The sequence below is a fragment of the Arvicola amphibius genome, chromosome 4 (genome assembly GCF_903992535.2).
Source record: "Arvicola amphibius chromosome 4, mArvAmp1.2, whole genome shotgun sequence".
In the NCBI taxonomy this organism is placed as follows: Eukaryota; Metazoa; Chordata; class Mammalia; order Rodentia; family Cricetidae; genus Arvicola; species Arvicola amphibius.
Window position 1 is genome coordinate 67833822 of NC_052050.1, and position 14264 is coordinate 67848085.

The window sequence follows — 14264 nt, forward strand, 5'->3', positions numbered from 1 at the left end:
GGATCTGCCAAGCCTGTCCTCTTGCTCCCGATCTTTTTATTAAGGATATCGCAACACCATCCTGGGTGGCCACTGAAGCCCGAAAAGAGCAGCTATGCAGGTTTAGGCATCCTAGGCTGGGACTGTCTTGCCCACTTCAGGCTAAAGTCCAAGCGAGGGGGGTCAGAGGCACATGAGAAGGCACTGCAAGGAAAGCTCCCAGCTTCTTCAAGACCTTGGGGACATGGGTGGTCACTGGATGACTTGGGTGACTACTGGCTTTGGGAGTCAGTCTCTCCCCTCATGCCTGTGACCTGCAAAGGAGATCTCCCATAGTCCTCCATCCCTATGTCATCACCGTGGGTCACATGGTTCATGCCACATAATGAACTCAGGTATGATGGGGAGACATGTAAATTAGGATGTTCTTCCTTATGGCATGTGCTGGAAAGGAAGGGCATCAAAATTTGCTGCCACTCAAGACACTGCTAGTTCTGTAGGATGGTGGTTTCTAAGCCACCAGGATCTCATGTTTCATTGGTGTCTTTGTTTACATGGGATTTTCAGGCTATGTGGGGTCTGTCCTGCCTCCTGAGGTGTTGCAGGCTAAAGGTTATTCACAGGTTGTGATGAGGTTCCAGAAAGATCTCTGGACATCAAGGACTGGCACACTTAGGGTGACTGTCATATGGTGATGGTTGAGAACATTTCTGTGGCTTCACCGGGGTGGGAGGCATCTTGCTTAGAACTCCCTGGATTTTGCTGATGTCTCCTGATTGATTTTCTCCTGCAATTTCTCTGCTGGAAGTTGTCATCTGTGAGGTTCATAGCCTCCAGTGGGTTCTGTGAGTCCTCTCAGCAAATCACTGACTCCAAGACTGGTTTGGGAGCCCCAAAATTATGATGATTTTAGAAGTGTGTGTGCACATGTGTGTACTACTTTAACTTCATAGTTGGTACAAAATTCACACAAGAGGTTCTCGTCCAGTTGCATGGGTTCTGGGGTGCCATACTGAGAGGACATGTGTAAGAATCTGGGTATACACATGCACCTAGGTCCCTGCCCCTGGAGGCTCATACCAGAGATGTTTCTCTGAGAGCTGAGCTTGCTTACTCTCAGAGAGCAGACAGCACTCATCTATGCTGAGTGTTGCAAGGTATAAGTGACAGCTGTTGGGTCCTATGACCAGGTGTCTGAATCCCTGAATGGCGCTTTGGGTCCATGAATAACTGCCAGTGTGTGCAGGGGATCTGAAGGGACGCAGGCAGCAGACTGTGTGTGACAGTATCAGATGAGATTCCAGACTCCCTTTAACCAATTGTTTCCATCTGGGAGGCTGGCATCCCTCTTCCTCTTGGGTCACAAGTCCCAAGGTTGAAAAAGCTTAATGGAATGATAGCCCCTGGTTCCAACCTGTTCCGCGAGAGCCAACTACTGTCATTAGAACATTCCAAGAGGATTTTTGATAACATGTCCTTGTAGAGACCAAGAGATTTTTGATCAGGATATTCCCATTGACCTGGTGCTTAAAAGCCGTATACACTGTTGGAAGGGGGTACGAACCAGTACACCCTTTGGAAAAAGATTTAATAATCTGTCTCCAAGCTGAAAATGCCAGGGAGAGGGTCTGGCTTAGCTGGTGGAGTGCTTGCCTAGCATGCACAAAGTCCTGGATTTGATCCTTTCCTTAAACCAAGTGTAGTGGGGCTTGCCGACAATCCTAGCAATCAGAAAGTGGAAGGAGGCAGGAGGGGGACCAAGGCTAGCCCGAGCTACAGGACAGCCTGTTTCACAACAAACCAATTAATCCCCTCTAAACTGCACTCTGTCCCCTTCCACTATGGACTTGATCAGATATAAGAACTGTGTGTCTGTCTGGATGAGGGCTGCATCACGGTGGACAGTGGACAAAGCTGACACACAAAGTGACAGATGGCAGGTGGAGGCACACTGGGTGGGGTAGCTGCTCTGGTGGGGGGCTGGGACTGCAGGCTCTGGAGAGCATCCTTTGGAGGGCTGGGCTCCAACCTGCAGTGGCCAAGAGGGACCCTGGTCAGCCTCCTGCACTGACTGGGTGGTGAGTCTGTGAGGGGTTCGTAGGCTCTGCGCTCAGGATCTAGTTAGGTACTGAAGGCAGCACTAAGAGGGGAAAGAGGTTAGTTAGAGAAAGCTACCTAGAAAGCCAACGCCAGAGGAGGCACTGGAGACAGTTGACAGGCAAGTTGGCACGCTACAGACCAGGGATCCATCCCCAGAGTGCCTTTTTTCCTTTTCTTTTCAATACAGGGTCTCACGTGGCACAGGTGGGCTTATGACTTGCTTTGGAGGCAAGAGAAGACTTTGAACTTCTGATCTTCCTGCCCTACCACCTACATGCTAGGGTTATGGGCGTGTGTCACCATGCCCTGTTAGGCAGTGCTGGGGATGGAACCCAAGGATTGTGCATACAAGACAAGCACTCTATTCACTGACCCACATACCCAGCCCTTGGACCACTCTGGATAATATATCCATCGGTTTGAATCCACCCATGGATTAAAAAGGCAGGAGATGTTTAGATATCACCAGGGTCTTCCACCCAAGCTGGAAAGAACTGGGCCTCAGCTTCAAGTGCTGTGTTTTCCAAGAGTTTAAAACAAAATGTACCCAGGCATTTAATGAGATGATCTTAATGCAGAATGACAGCTACTGTCTGTCGTGTGGCAAACAGCTCTCCATGCTAATCAAACGCCTCTCATCACTCCACAATGGATTCACGACCAGTTCATACAAAGACAATAAAAATTAAATGAGTCATGAGCTCCTAAATCATTTTCTTTTTGGTCTCTTTTAAAAAAAGAACTCACTTCCAAAGAAACATTTGGAGAGAGAGGCACATGCTTCATTAGAAATATTTGTTCTCCGTTTCCCCCCATTTAGCCACAGGGGAAAGGGAGCCTTTTAACAGGCCCTTCAAACAATGGCACAGATACTTTCTTGTAGTGGGCTTTGTGTTGCTGCTTTTATCAATGTACTCTGCCTGCCAACATTTGAAAGCCCCAAATAGTGAGCTTCAGTTAAAAAGAAAGAAAAAGAAAAAAGAAAACCCACAGAAACCTCAAACCTACAACCAAATAAAGAGTGGCTCTTTCAAGTTATTTGAGATATGCTGAGTGTGTGGTAGGTCTTTAAAATCTTTTAAAAACACTTATTTTCTGTGTGCATGTGTGTATGCAGGCATGTGTTCACAGCACAGACGTGGAGTATGCCAGGGTTCGTGGCAAGTACTTCTAGTCACTGAGCCACTGCTGCCTTTTTCTCCTTCCCCTTCTTAAATTTTTTATTACATTTATTTATTTGTGTGTATGTGTGCGTGTGTGCATACATGCATGCACGTACATGTGTGCAGCTGTGGAGGTCAGAGGATAACTTGAGGGATATGGTTCTCTCCTTCTCTCCTATCAGGTGGGACTAGTGACTCACCATGCTTGGCAGCAAGCACTTTTCTTTCCCACTGAGTCATCTTACTGTCCTGCCTGCCACCATCTCCTCATCTCCATTTTAAACAGAAGAATATAAGAGGGAATGGGGATAGGGCTTAGTGGTACAGTGTTTGCTTAGCATGCACAAGCTGCTGGGTTTGTTCTTTAGTCTCTCGGTCTCTCTCTCTCTCTCTCTCTTTCTCTCTCTCTCTCTCTCTGTCTCTCTGTCTCTGTCTCTGTCTCTCTCTCTCTGTCTCTCTCTCTCTCTCTCTCTCTCTCTCTCTCTCTCTCTCTCTCTCTCTCTCTCTCTCTCCCTCAGTGGGGCCAGAAGGAAGTGGCTAATGTGCCAGCACCTCATATCCAAGTGGGCGTAGCTGTGGGACCTCAGGAGGCAGGCGAGGCATCCGCAGGGCATGGTAATGTCAGGCACTAAGTATTATTATGTCCTGTTATGGAGAAACCCCAGGAGTGCCACTGGGTGGCAGGCTGGCTGCAGGCCCCCAGAAAGCTCTTCCACACCTCTGACCCCACCCATTTTATGCAGCTGTGGGAAGGGATGTGGTTGCTGGGAAGAGACCAGCCCAGTACCTGCTACCCCAGGCAGGAGTAGCTGTGAATCCATAGGAGAAGAACCCAGCACCAACACTCAGTGGTTCGGCTGATCTGCCATCATCTGTGGTTTCTGGGATGCCCTGCCCCTGTTTCTGTCCCCTCCTTGGGCAGGTGCCATGACCCTTGGATGACAGAGAGAGTGGAGGAGTCGTGGCGGACAAGTGATACTGTCAAGGCGATGCCACACAGTCTGGGTTTGGAGGTGTCCCTCACTCTGCTTTGAAAGGCTGCTGCAGAGCCCGGAGTGGTTAGAGAACCAGAGGACTGTGGTTCAGAGTGGGTCTGCATGTTTGTTTGTACAGAAAGTGAGACAGCATTCAACCTCCACCCCGGAATGCCCAGTGTGGGGCCTTTTGACATGGGCCCCAGCTTAGACCCAAAAGCCTGGCACTGAGCCTCTAGGCGATGTGTGTGTGTGTATGTGTGTGTGTGCGTGTGTGTGTGCGTGTGTGTGCTTGTGTGCATGCAGGAGGAGCTATCCAGGGAAAAGTGAGACATGGTTCTTTTTTGTGTTGTGGTCCAGGCAAGGAAGGAAGCAAGATGCTTTCTTGGCTTCTGTTCAGGACTCAAAAATCCCAGAGTCCAAAGTGGCTTCTTCACCACTGAGCTGTGTGACCTCAGGGTTGGGAGAGCCTTCAGAGCTTAGCCTGTCCCCTTTCTGATGGGACGCCTATAGTGGTAGATATCTTTCTGCTTCCTAAGAAAAAGTGGTGTCTGGGCAGAGCAACCACCTCCAGGATGAGTACCGGCTCTAGCTGCTGGGAGACACCTGGTACTGGCATTTTGTGAGTGACATTATTTGCCTCTTACCCACATAGCCTTTGCCACCTGGACAGAGCAGAGCCAGGGAGAGCTGACGGCTGACTTGTGGTGCCCACAGTGGGATGGCCTGTGGGGGCATCATGGCATAGGCTAGAGACCAAGGTCTCTTCTTCTACCAGACAACACCAGTGTGAACATACTCCTAAGGGCAGCCTGTCTGAAGAAGGCAGCTTCTGGGTCAGTGACCCTGGCCATAGTTCTCCGAGGGCTGAGGTGAGCGGAGCCTAGGGTTGGATCCAAGACACACTGAGAACAACGGCTGCCTCAGTAAAGAAACCAATAGGTGGCCAGGAAGTAACTCAATTACAGGCTGCATGTTATTGGCTTCAGGGACCCTGGGTTGGAGCAGAAGCCATCGATTTCTCTTCAAGCTGACAGGAGGCACATTATAACTCAGGAGCCTCTGCAAGGGGCCCTGTGGCTAGCACTCTGCCCAGCTGCCTCTTCTGGGAGTGGGGACCGTCCTTGGGGCAGGGAGTTCTGCTGTTACAAGCTGGTGGGGGTGGAGCTGAAGCTACACGCATGTGAAGTACTGGTGTGGGCATCCCTAGGAGGCTCAAGGAGCGTGAATGGTGCCATAGCTATGTGGAGGGAGCTTTGGCCTGGAGCTGCTGTGGCTACGCTGAGTGTGCTCCAGGTCATCTTAGAGAGGGGGACTGCTCAAGGGCAGCCGCAGACCGACCCTTTGTTCTGGGGCCCATGTTACTCGAGACTTTTCTTGGAGACATGTTCAACTTTAGGTTGGGAGGGTCTCTGGCCCTGTTAACAGCCACATTTGACCACATTGCTTCCTGATCGAAACCCAGTAGTTCCCCTGAGCCTATGGGGAACAGCAAAGGCTGTTAACATTAATATTCAGAGAGCTTTGGAGTCTGTCCCCAACCAGGGCCCTTCATTGCTCTCTCCTGCTTGTCCTAGTCACAGGCAGCCCCCACCAGGGCAGCTCCTTTCTGTAGCCCTTCCTGCAGGCATTTGTGGAAGCTTTGCCCCTCCCTGTGTTATGGGGGCAGCATCTTTGCTCTGGGCCCCAGCATGGAGCTTTTGTGGCACTTAGTAAGCAACTCAATGCAAAAACGATGACTGGCAAGCTTGGCGCCTCTGACGGAAGCCGTTGCTCTCTGTAGACCGCAGGCAGCTCCTCGCTTGCCTCAGGGCTAGAGGGGAACATTGGCTTTCTGATCAAATATTATTCTGATGCGCAAGGCATCTTTGATGTTTGCAAGTCAGAAAAGTTTAATTACATGTGTCATTAGGATGGCCTTCTCTAATAGCTCTGTGACTGAATTCATTAACAGAATTCTTAACAGATAAGACAAGACAAATTAATATTTTGTTGCCCATGAAAGCGGCTCATTAAGAGAGTAGAGAAAAAGTGATTAATATTTTCTTGCCAATCAAGATGTCTCATACAAATGACAAAGAAAGGGGACCCACACCTTTTGGTGTTTTCTGATCTCCCTGCCTCGGGTTTGGAAGGCTGGTCTGCTTCCCCGGTTGAAGCCATGTTTGGGTACCAGGCATTAATTATAGCTCCGCTGATTATATTTCAGCACCCACAGTGGTGGGGTGAGGGGTGCTGAGATGGCCAAGAGGCTCTGGAAACCCCAAGGACCTCAGATCTTTACTCCTCCTGGGCTGTTTTCTCCTGACCAATTCTTGCTTACAAATGCCCGGGGCCTTCTGAGAACCCAGCTATTGCCCTCTTTGGCATGACTTACTCCTGGAAGTGCCCTCCTCAATGTCCTGAGAGGGGGTGGGAATGCTGGGCAAACCCTCTGGATGTCCCACACTGAGCTGGGTGTCTCCCACACATGGTCAGCTTAATGTCCCGGCACAAATGGCTTAAGTGCCTATTCCACATATCAGCTGACCACTGGCCACTAGGTTCTCCCAGCATCCCTCAGTCCCTACCTGTTACAGGGTCCTCTTGGTTGGTGTGCCCCACCCCCTACCCTAAACTTCTCCAGCCCAGGGACCAGACATATCTTCCCCCAGCTGCCCTTCCCTATATAATCAAGCATTTGGTTACCCGTCCTCTTTGGGCTTCCTGGCTGCTCTCTCCCCTCTCCTCCTAGCCCCTCCTCACGTGGCTCAGGGTCATATTCACTCTGGATTCTCCCAGACATCTCTGCCTCTGGCTATCTTTCCCCTTTTATCCACAATAAACTTTCTCCTTCACCATACCTAGGAGCAGCCATGTCCTTTCCTTTTTATTTTTTTATTCAGTGATAATAATGAGTAATAATAATGAAGATGATAATGGCATTCATAGACTAGTCTATGCCAAGAATGTTATACGCATCTCTTCACTGTAAATCTATAAGGCAAGTGTTCTCTCTCTCATTTAGCCCATTCCATAGATGAAGAAAATTTAGACTTTCAGAGGTCAAGGGTCCTTCCTAAGGTTTCTCAACTAAGTGGTAAAACTGAGACTTGAACCTAGGACCTTCTAACCCACAGCCTATGTTCTTCATTAGCAGGTGTTGCTTTCTCTCCCTGATGTGGAGGAGGCAGGCATGGGTATTGCATGTGTGAGTTTGCATGCAGTGAGGACCCCTGTGGAGGAGGTGGTGCCCTGCACCTGTATCTGGGGCTTCGGAGCAGCACAGACCTGACCCCGCCTGTTTGCAGGCTACTGACTCAACCATGAGCAAGTGTTTCCGGGGAGGTAACGAGGGGCCATTAATCTCTGGTTGCACCCACAATTATCCAAATTGCTAACCTGATTTGAAAAGGAGAAATGCAATTGAGTTGGTGCTGGGAGGCATGTTTGAGTAATTTAATTAACTGATGGCAAGTGCACTAAGGAGAGTGTGCTTCTGCTTTTATTTCTGATGTGTTTAAAGGGAACACCAAGTAATGCTGGGGAGGTTAGTCAGTCACTGGCTCTGGCCTAGTGAGGAGCCAATCACAGCAGCCAAAGGCATGTGCACATGGATGCCAATTACGAGAGGCTCTGCATTCACAACCCCACATACATAACCCACACACATGCACACACATACACGCTCACACTCAACACACACATGTACACACACAAATACATATACACACTCAGCCTTAACACACACACTTGACACTGAAGTTTCTTGCTATGGTCTTGGCAAGGCCTGGCCATCTCAGGTCTAGAGGGTGAAAGAGTCTGCTCAAGACGTGTCTATCAGATACCCACCAGGGCAGCACCTCACTGACATTCAGAGATGGATGGGGGAGGATACTGGCTGTCCATACTACAAGGGGGAAATCTCAAGGGAAAAACCCTGCCTTGTGTGACAAGAGGACATTCCTCAGCAGATCTTCCAGGTTAGATGCTGTGGAGTGGTCACTTTTCTAGCTGTTTCTCCTGTGACCTGTAGGCTGCACTCCAAGGGGCCTAGAGTCTTGAACCTCCACTCTAATGGTGCCTGTAGTTTGGGCTGGACTACTTACACCATGATAGTCTCAGCCCTGGCAGCAGCTTCAGATCATGGGTTTAGCTGCCGTCTTGAGGTTGCAGCATGGCTGCCCATGGTCCCTGCTTCTGCTTGCATGCCCCTAGGGATGATGGGGAGGCTCAATCTACTATGAGGCAGGCTCAGTGCAACAGCTGTGTCCTTTCTAAGGAGCTCAGATGGGTCTCTTGTGTGTTCACATGGTCAGGTCATCACCCTCCACCCCTCCCCGTACTTCACCTTCTTATGAATGGTCAGGATTTGATCATTCATCCCATGAATCTTCTCTGATGCAGGCATTTCATTGTGGACCTACTGTTCTGTCTGGAGCCAAGGATACCAGGACAGTCTCCTCTGCTTGAAAACTCTGTTCCTGTTATTTTAACCCCAGGACCCACAGTGCCCCAGTATCTCACCAACATGGGTGGCATTGCTGACTTCTCCCAGAGATGTCTGGGCAACCATGTCTACCCTTTGCCAAAGCTAGACCAATTGGTATACTGGAAATAGTCCGTGTCTTATAGTTCAGTGGAAGGGAGGGGGCAGCCCAGGTTGCTTTCTTAGAGATGAATTTACCAGGGATCAGCAGGCCAAGGGATTAACCAAAATCCCAAAGATGCTATAGAAGCAGCTGTCAGGTTCCTCGGGGTACAGAAGTATCCTCTGTTGGTCACATGAGGCTGTGTGAAGTCACTCACCTACTCTCTTCTGATGAGGAGTATGTGTGTGCACGCACGTGTGTGTGTGTGTGTGTGTGTGTGTGTGTGTACAGAAGCTCTCATGGTTGGCATCAGTTTGTAAACGCCCTTTGGACACTGTGATTGGTTCCATGTTAAGCCAGGACCACTTGTGACTGAATAACCTCTGTGTCCATCCGTGGAGGGAGGGGGCTTGAAATTCTTCGAATCTTCATCTCTTTACCCAAAAAAGAAGGTCCTTAAAGCAGCCTCCTCTGGCCTTCCTTGGCCTGTTCTACCTCCTCACCTGTCACTCATCCTCCACCCGGCCAATCATCTTGCTCACTTTGCCTTCTGCAGGGACAACCCATCTGCCCATACTCTCCCTAGCTACAGAGCTCCTAGCCAGCTTTTCTCTCAGCCTGGCTGTGCTCTCTGGCAGCTTGTGGCTCATCCCCGCGTCATCCCTGTGAGGGATGAGACTGGGTGCACACAGCCTGGTCCTTTCCAGATCCCAGGCTTAGGGCTTGTATTAGGCCTTTGCTAAAACAGGGTCCTGGCCAGGTGCCACCTGGCCTGGTCATGTGCCTCCTGGTCGGTAACCCCTCTCCTTTGACTGGACATAACTATCAGGCTGATGACTATCATCCATCTTGCCCTCTGTACAGGCACAGACTTGGATCCTCTAAAGCTGTCAGGACCAGTGTGGACCTGTTAAACGGAAGCCCTCTGCCACGGCTGCCACACGGTGTCCCACATGCTGGCATTCCCAAGACATCCCTCGCACTCAGAATGAGTGCCGGGTGACTTACGTTGATGTCTTCCAGGCCCAGGAAGCTCAGAGTGAGCCCATTGCGCTTCCAGATGATTGGTGGCCTCAGGTCTCCACGAATAGCGCAGGTCAGCACCGTGCTCAGCCCCACCGTCACTGTGGTCACACTGACCTCATCCTCAGGGGCGAGGCTCAGCTGAATCACCTCTGCAGAGGGAGGGGAGAGAGCCATCAGAAGGGGACTCAGGGGCTAGAACTCAGCTCTCGGTGAACAGACATGGATTCACTAGAGGGCAGGGCCAAGGGGGGCTTTGGGACCCCAGAAATGCTTTATAACGCCAACTAAATACACAGGTAGACACCTTTGCTGGGTAATGGGTTACCATGGTGTCGAATGTCTGAAAGGCTCTATGGGTCAAACCCAGTCAGGAGCCACAGCTAAGGTGAGGAAACACACTGGGCCATGGGTTTGGGAGTGGAGTTGAGAGCCACAGTTGTCAGGACCCATGAGCCCCACCCAGCAGAGACCACAGACCCAGCTGTGGAGTACGCTGCTTGGAGTGCTCTGGCTTAATGAAGTTGGAACTTGCTGAGTGCGGTCAAGGTCCACTGGTGAGCCGACAGGTATGCCGTCCATCTGGGGGTAGCTTAAAGGTTGAGCTGTCTGTGGTCTGGAGCAGGAACTGGCTGACCTTTGAAGGTCTGTCTCTGTTTGAAGATTCACCGAGCTTGGATTTGGATTTCTGTTCTGTGACCATGCACTGTGGCCTTTCATTAGTAGTAGTATTTTTTGTTTTTGAAGTATACATCAGGCTGGCCAGATTATAAATCCTTGCCTTTTCACTTGCTAACTGGCACGGAGACTGGTCATTCTTTAGGCAAACATAGAAGGATCTAAAATATTTCTGCACCACCCCCAGGCTCCCTGAAATCCTCATGATTTATGAAAAATTAATCAAACTCAGGCTGTTCAGTGCAAACATGGGACTGGGCTGGAGTGGAGGGGAGTGGGATGGGTGGCCCCCTGCTCTTCCTCTATATCCACTCGGGCTGGGGAGGCGGGTTGGCTTCAGGAGTGGGTGTGTCTGTGTGGAGTCTAAGGTGCTGTGGAAACTGCACGGTGCTATGCTATCTTATTATGCCATTGTATTGGGCATAGGTAGTCCTGATGTGGTATGTCTTCCAAAGAGTCTGAAGCAAAGCATCCAGCTGGGAGCTGAGCTCCATGGGATGCTGGGATGCTGGGATGCTGGGAGAGTTCAGATCCATGCTGGGAGCTGGGAGCTGGGAGCTGGGAGCTAAGCTCCACAGGATGCTGGGATACTGGGAGCTGAGCTCTGTGGGATATTGGGAGAGTTCAGATCCATGCTGGGAGCTAGGGGTTGGGAGCTAAGCTCCACAGGATGCTGGGATACTGGGAGCTGAGCTCTGTGGGATATTGGGAGAGTTCAGATCCATGCTGGGAGCTAAGCTCCACAGGATGCTGGGATGCTGGGATGCTGGGAGCTGAGCTCCTTGGGATGCTGCGATGCTGGAAGCTGGAGTGGCCACCGCCAGGGTGTGGGGGAGGGGAACAGGAGCCTAGAGAGGTGCAGGTGCAGCGCTGCAGGGTGTGAGTTGGAAACACGTGCCTTAGGTCAGATCTACAGCAGCCAAGTCCCTTTCTTGCTATGTAGTGGCCCTGCCCCGGGCTTGTGACGATGTACAAGCTGTACATGAGGCATTTCCTCAGTGCTCGTTAGATGGATAGATGAACAACGGAGAAAATGAAAATAAAGGAGCCCAAGAGCCAAGAGGCCGGTGGGGAGGGGCAGTCACACAGAGGAAAAATGTGACTCGCGCCAGCGTGAGGAAAGATAAGCACCGGGTGATGGATGTGGACGCGGCTGGCGCAATATTTCATAAACATTATAGCGGAGCATTTCAAGTTCCCTCTTAAATCACAGTCGGCCTGCTGCCCTCCCACCTCTGGGCCAGGACTGTTATTGCTCAGGGCGGGAAGAAGAGGTGTGGACTGTGGAGCAAGACCAAGAACCAGGTTTTGGAGACTCAGAGGAAGGGGAGGAGGGTATGTTGGGAGGGTGTGTGTGAAGGAGAGGGTAAGGGAGAGAGGGAGAGAGAGAGAGAGAGAGAGAGAGAGAGAGAGAGAGAGAGAGAGAGAGAGAGAGAGAGAGAGAGAGAGTTGCTGAAATTGTTTAGTTTTCACTGAACTCCGGGACTCTCCATTGGATAAAGGAGCTCCTCCTCATTGAATGACCACTGTGCTCTGGAAGCAATGCCCCTCTTGCCCCAGGGACCATGGGAATAAGAAGGGAGCCTCTCAGGTGTGTAGAGGGAAGGATCCCAAGGGGCTCTGAAAGATGTTGTATCCTGCCCACATCCTGTGAGTCAGATCAGAGCCTGAAAAGGTGCTAGTGGTGGGGACAAGCTGGGCCAGGCTTGGGTGGGTGGCAGGGCTGACCCGAGTAGCCTGGAGGTCCTACTGGTGGAACTAGGCAGCAGAGAGAGGCAGCCAGTCTGGAGGGTGGCTGGGATGCAGATGCACAGGGCATCTCTGTTCATACCCAGACCATTCATGCCTATGGACTATGGAATCATCAGTGTGGACCAGGCTTACCAATGGATGGGATGCTTGGTTGCCACTTTCTCATTGTCTCGGGAGAAGTGAGGCTAGGTACAAAAGGGATCATCACTTTTCTCTGCGTCTGATTTCCATCAAGACCAGAAAGACAGGGCAAGCCATCAGCATGGAGTGGTCCTTGCAGGAGACAGGGCTTCCCCTAGGATCTAGAGCTCTGGTTCTCTGCTGTGATTTCCCTAGTTACCCGAATCAGAACCCTAGGTGATTAGCACACAGTGCTTTCTCTCTGCTTGGGCTGCTGCAGACTCCTGTGAGCACATAAGCATCCTAGAAGCTTCTGAGGGGCTTGGGAACCCCTGCCTTCCAAGATAGGAGGGGCCTGGGAATCTGGCAGTGCAAAGTAGAGGATGAGAGAGACAGGCAATTTGATGGATTAGAGTTCTGGGCCGCAAGTACTGGCTTTCATGTAGGCTAGGGTACCAACATGAACTGCAGGAGCCCCTCCTCCACGGGATCCCCAAGGTCACAATTTTCACAAAAGGTCTTCTGGAGGCTGGAACATAGGGCCAATACAAACAAGGCAAACATCCTAGGGTGAAGGCAGCGGGAGCCTTCTGCTGCCCTCCTAGCCTGGGTGGCTTTTTCGGTTGAGTTAGCCATCATTTGTATGTATGAAGACATATACTTGGTGCAGGAAAAACCCATGCAAAATTAGAATGCGTGAGTACCCACAGAACCATCGTAATTCCGCTCCTGTCAGCTACACAAATATTAAGCAAACAGCAAATATTTGGATCATTTAAAGTTTAATTAAATGAATGTTTTATTGGATTTAATTCGTGTCAATATTCCCCAGCTCCTTTTAAAATTCTAAAGAGATTTATGGTTACTGAGCCTTCTTCTCCCACCCTTGTTTCTTTATTTACTGTTCAGCAAGCTTTCCCTGGTAATCCCTGCTTCCAGGCTAAGTGGGAGGACCAGGCAAGCTAGCTTTCTGAGGTGAATTCTGGGGGAAGGCGGTCAACTGGACAAGATAGGACCCTTACTTCTGAACCTGGCTCAACTTCTGAACAGTGGAGTGGCCTTGGGCAAATCCCTTCCTTTCCTTAGACTTCAATGTAGATGTCAATAAAATGAAAGATGTGGCTAGGAGCCCAAGGGACCCGCACTATTTGGTTAAATACTTGACATGAAACTGCCTGCGGTGGGAGGGTTTATTCTGGCTTGGGGCTCACTAAGGGGTATAGACCATCAAGCTGGGGAGAGCATGGTAGCAGGGGCGTGAGGCCGCTGGACACATGGCATCTGGAAGCAGGACAGACAGACACACAAATGCTGGTGCTCGGCTTCTTTTCTTCCTTCCTTTCACTCACGCTGGGACCCCAACCTATGGGAAGGTGACTCCCACACACAGAGTGGCTCTTCCCGTGTGCTGGGTTGAATGAGAAACGTCTCCTCTGGGCTAGGGTGTTTGAATACTTGGTTCTCAGTTGGTGGTACTGTTTGGGGGAATTTTAGATGGTGGGTCTGTTGCTGGGATGGGATTTAAGATCATACAGCCTGTTCTCACTTTCAGTTTGCTCTCCCTCTCTACTTTATGCTTGTGTTGGAAGAGGAGAGCTCTCAGCTCACTATGGTGCCTCCCCACCATGATGGACTTGTATCCCCCTGAAACCCCATAGGCCAAAATAAACCCTTTCTTCTATAAGCTGCTTTGGGTTTTGGTCATGGTGCTTTATCATAGCAACACAGACATAACTAATACATCCCTCCTCAGCTAACTAATACAGACATAACTAATACATCCCTCCTCAGCTAACTAATACAGACATAACTAATACATCCCTCCTCAGCTAACTAATACAGACATAACTAATACATCCCTCCTCAGCTAACTAATACAGACATAACTAATACATCCCTCCTCA

General features: G+C 50.3%; 1 protein-coding gene across 1 annotated transcript in view; it reads right to left on the reverse strand.

Moving 5' to 3' along the window:
- The window catches only part of Fstl4 (follistatin like 4), a 415999-nt gene that overhangs the window by 41433 nt on the left and 360302 nt on the right, over positions 1-14264 (reverse strand). The window contains exon 6 of the mRNA XM_038329093.1: positions 9796-9962. Within this exon, the coding sequence (XP_038185021.1) occupies positions 9796-9962 (167 nt within the window). The remainder of the gene's footprint in view (positions 1-9795; positions 9963-14264) is intronic.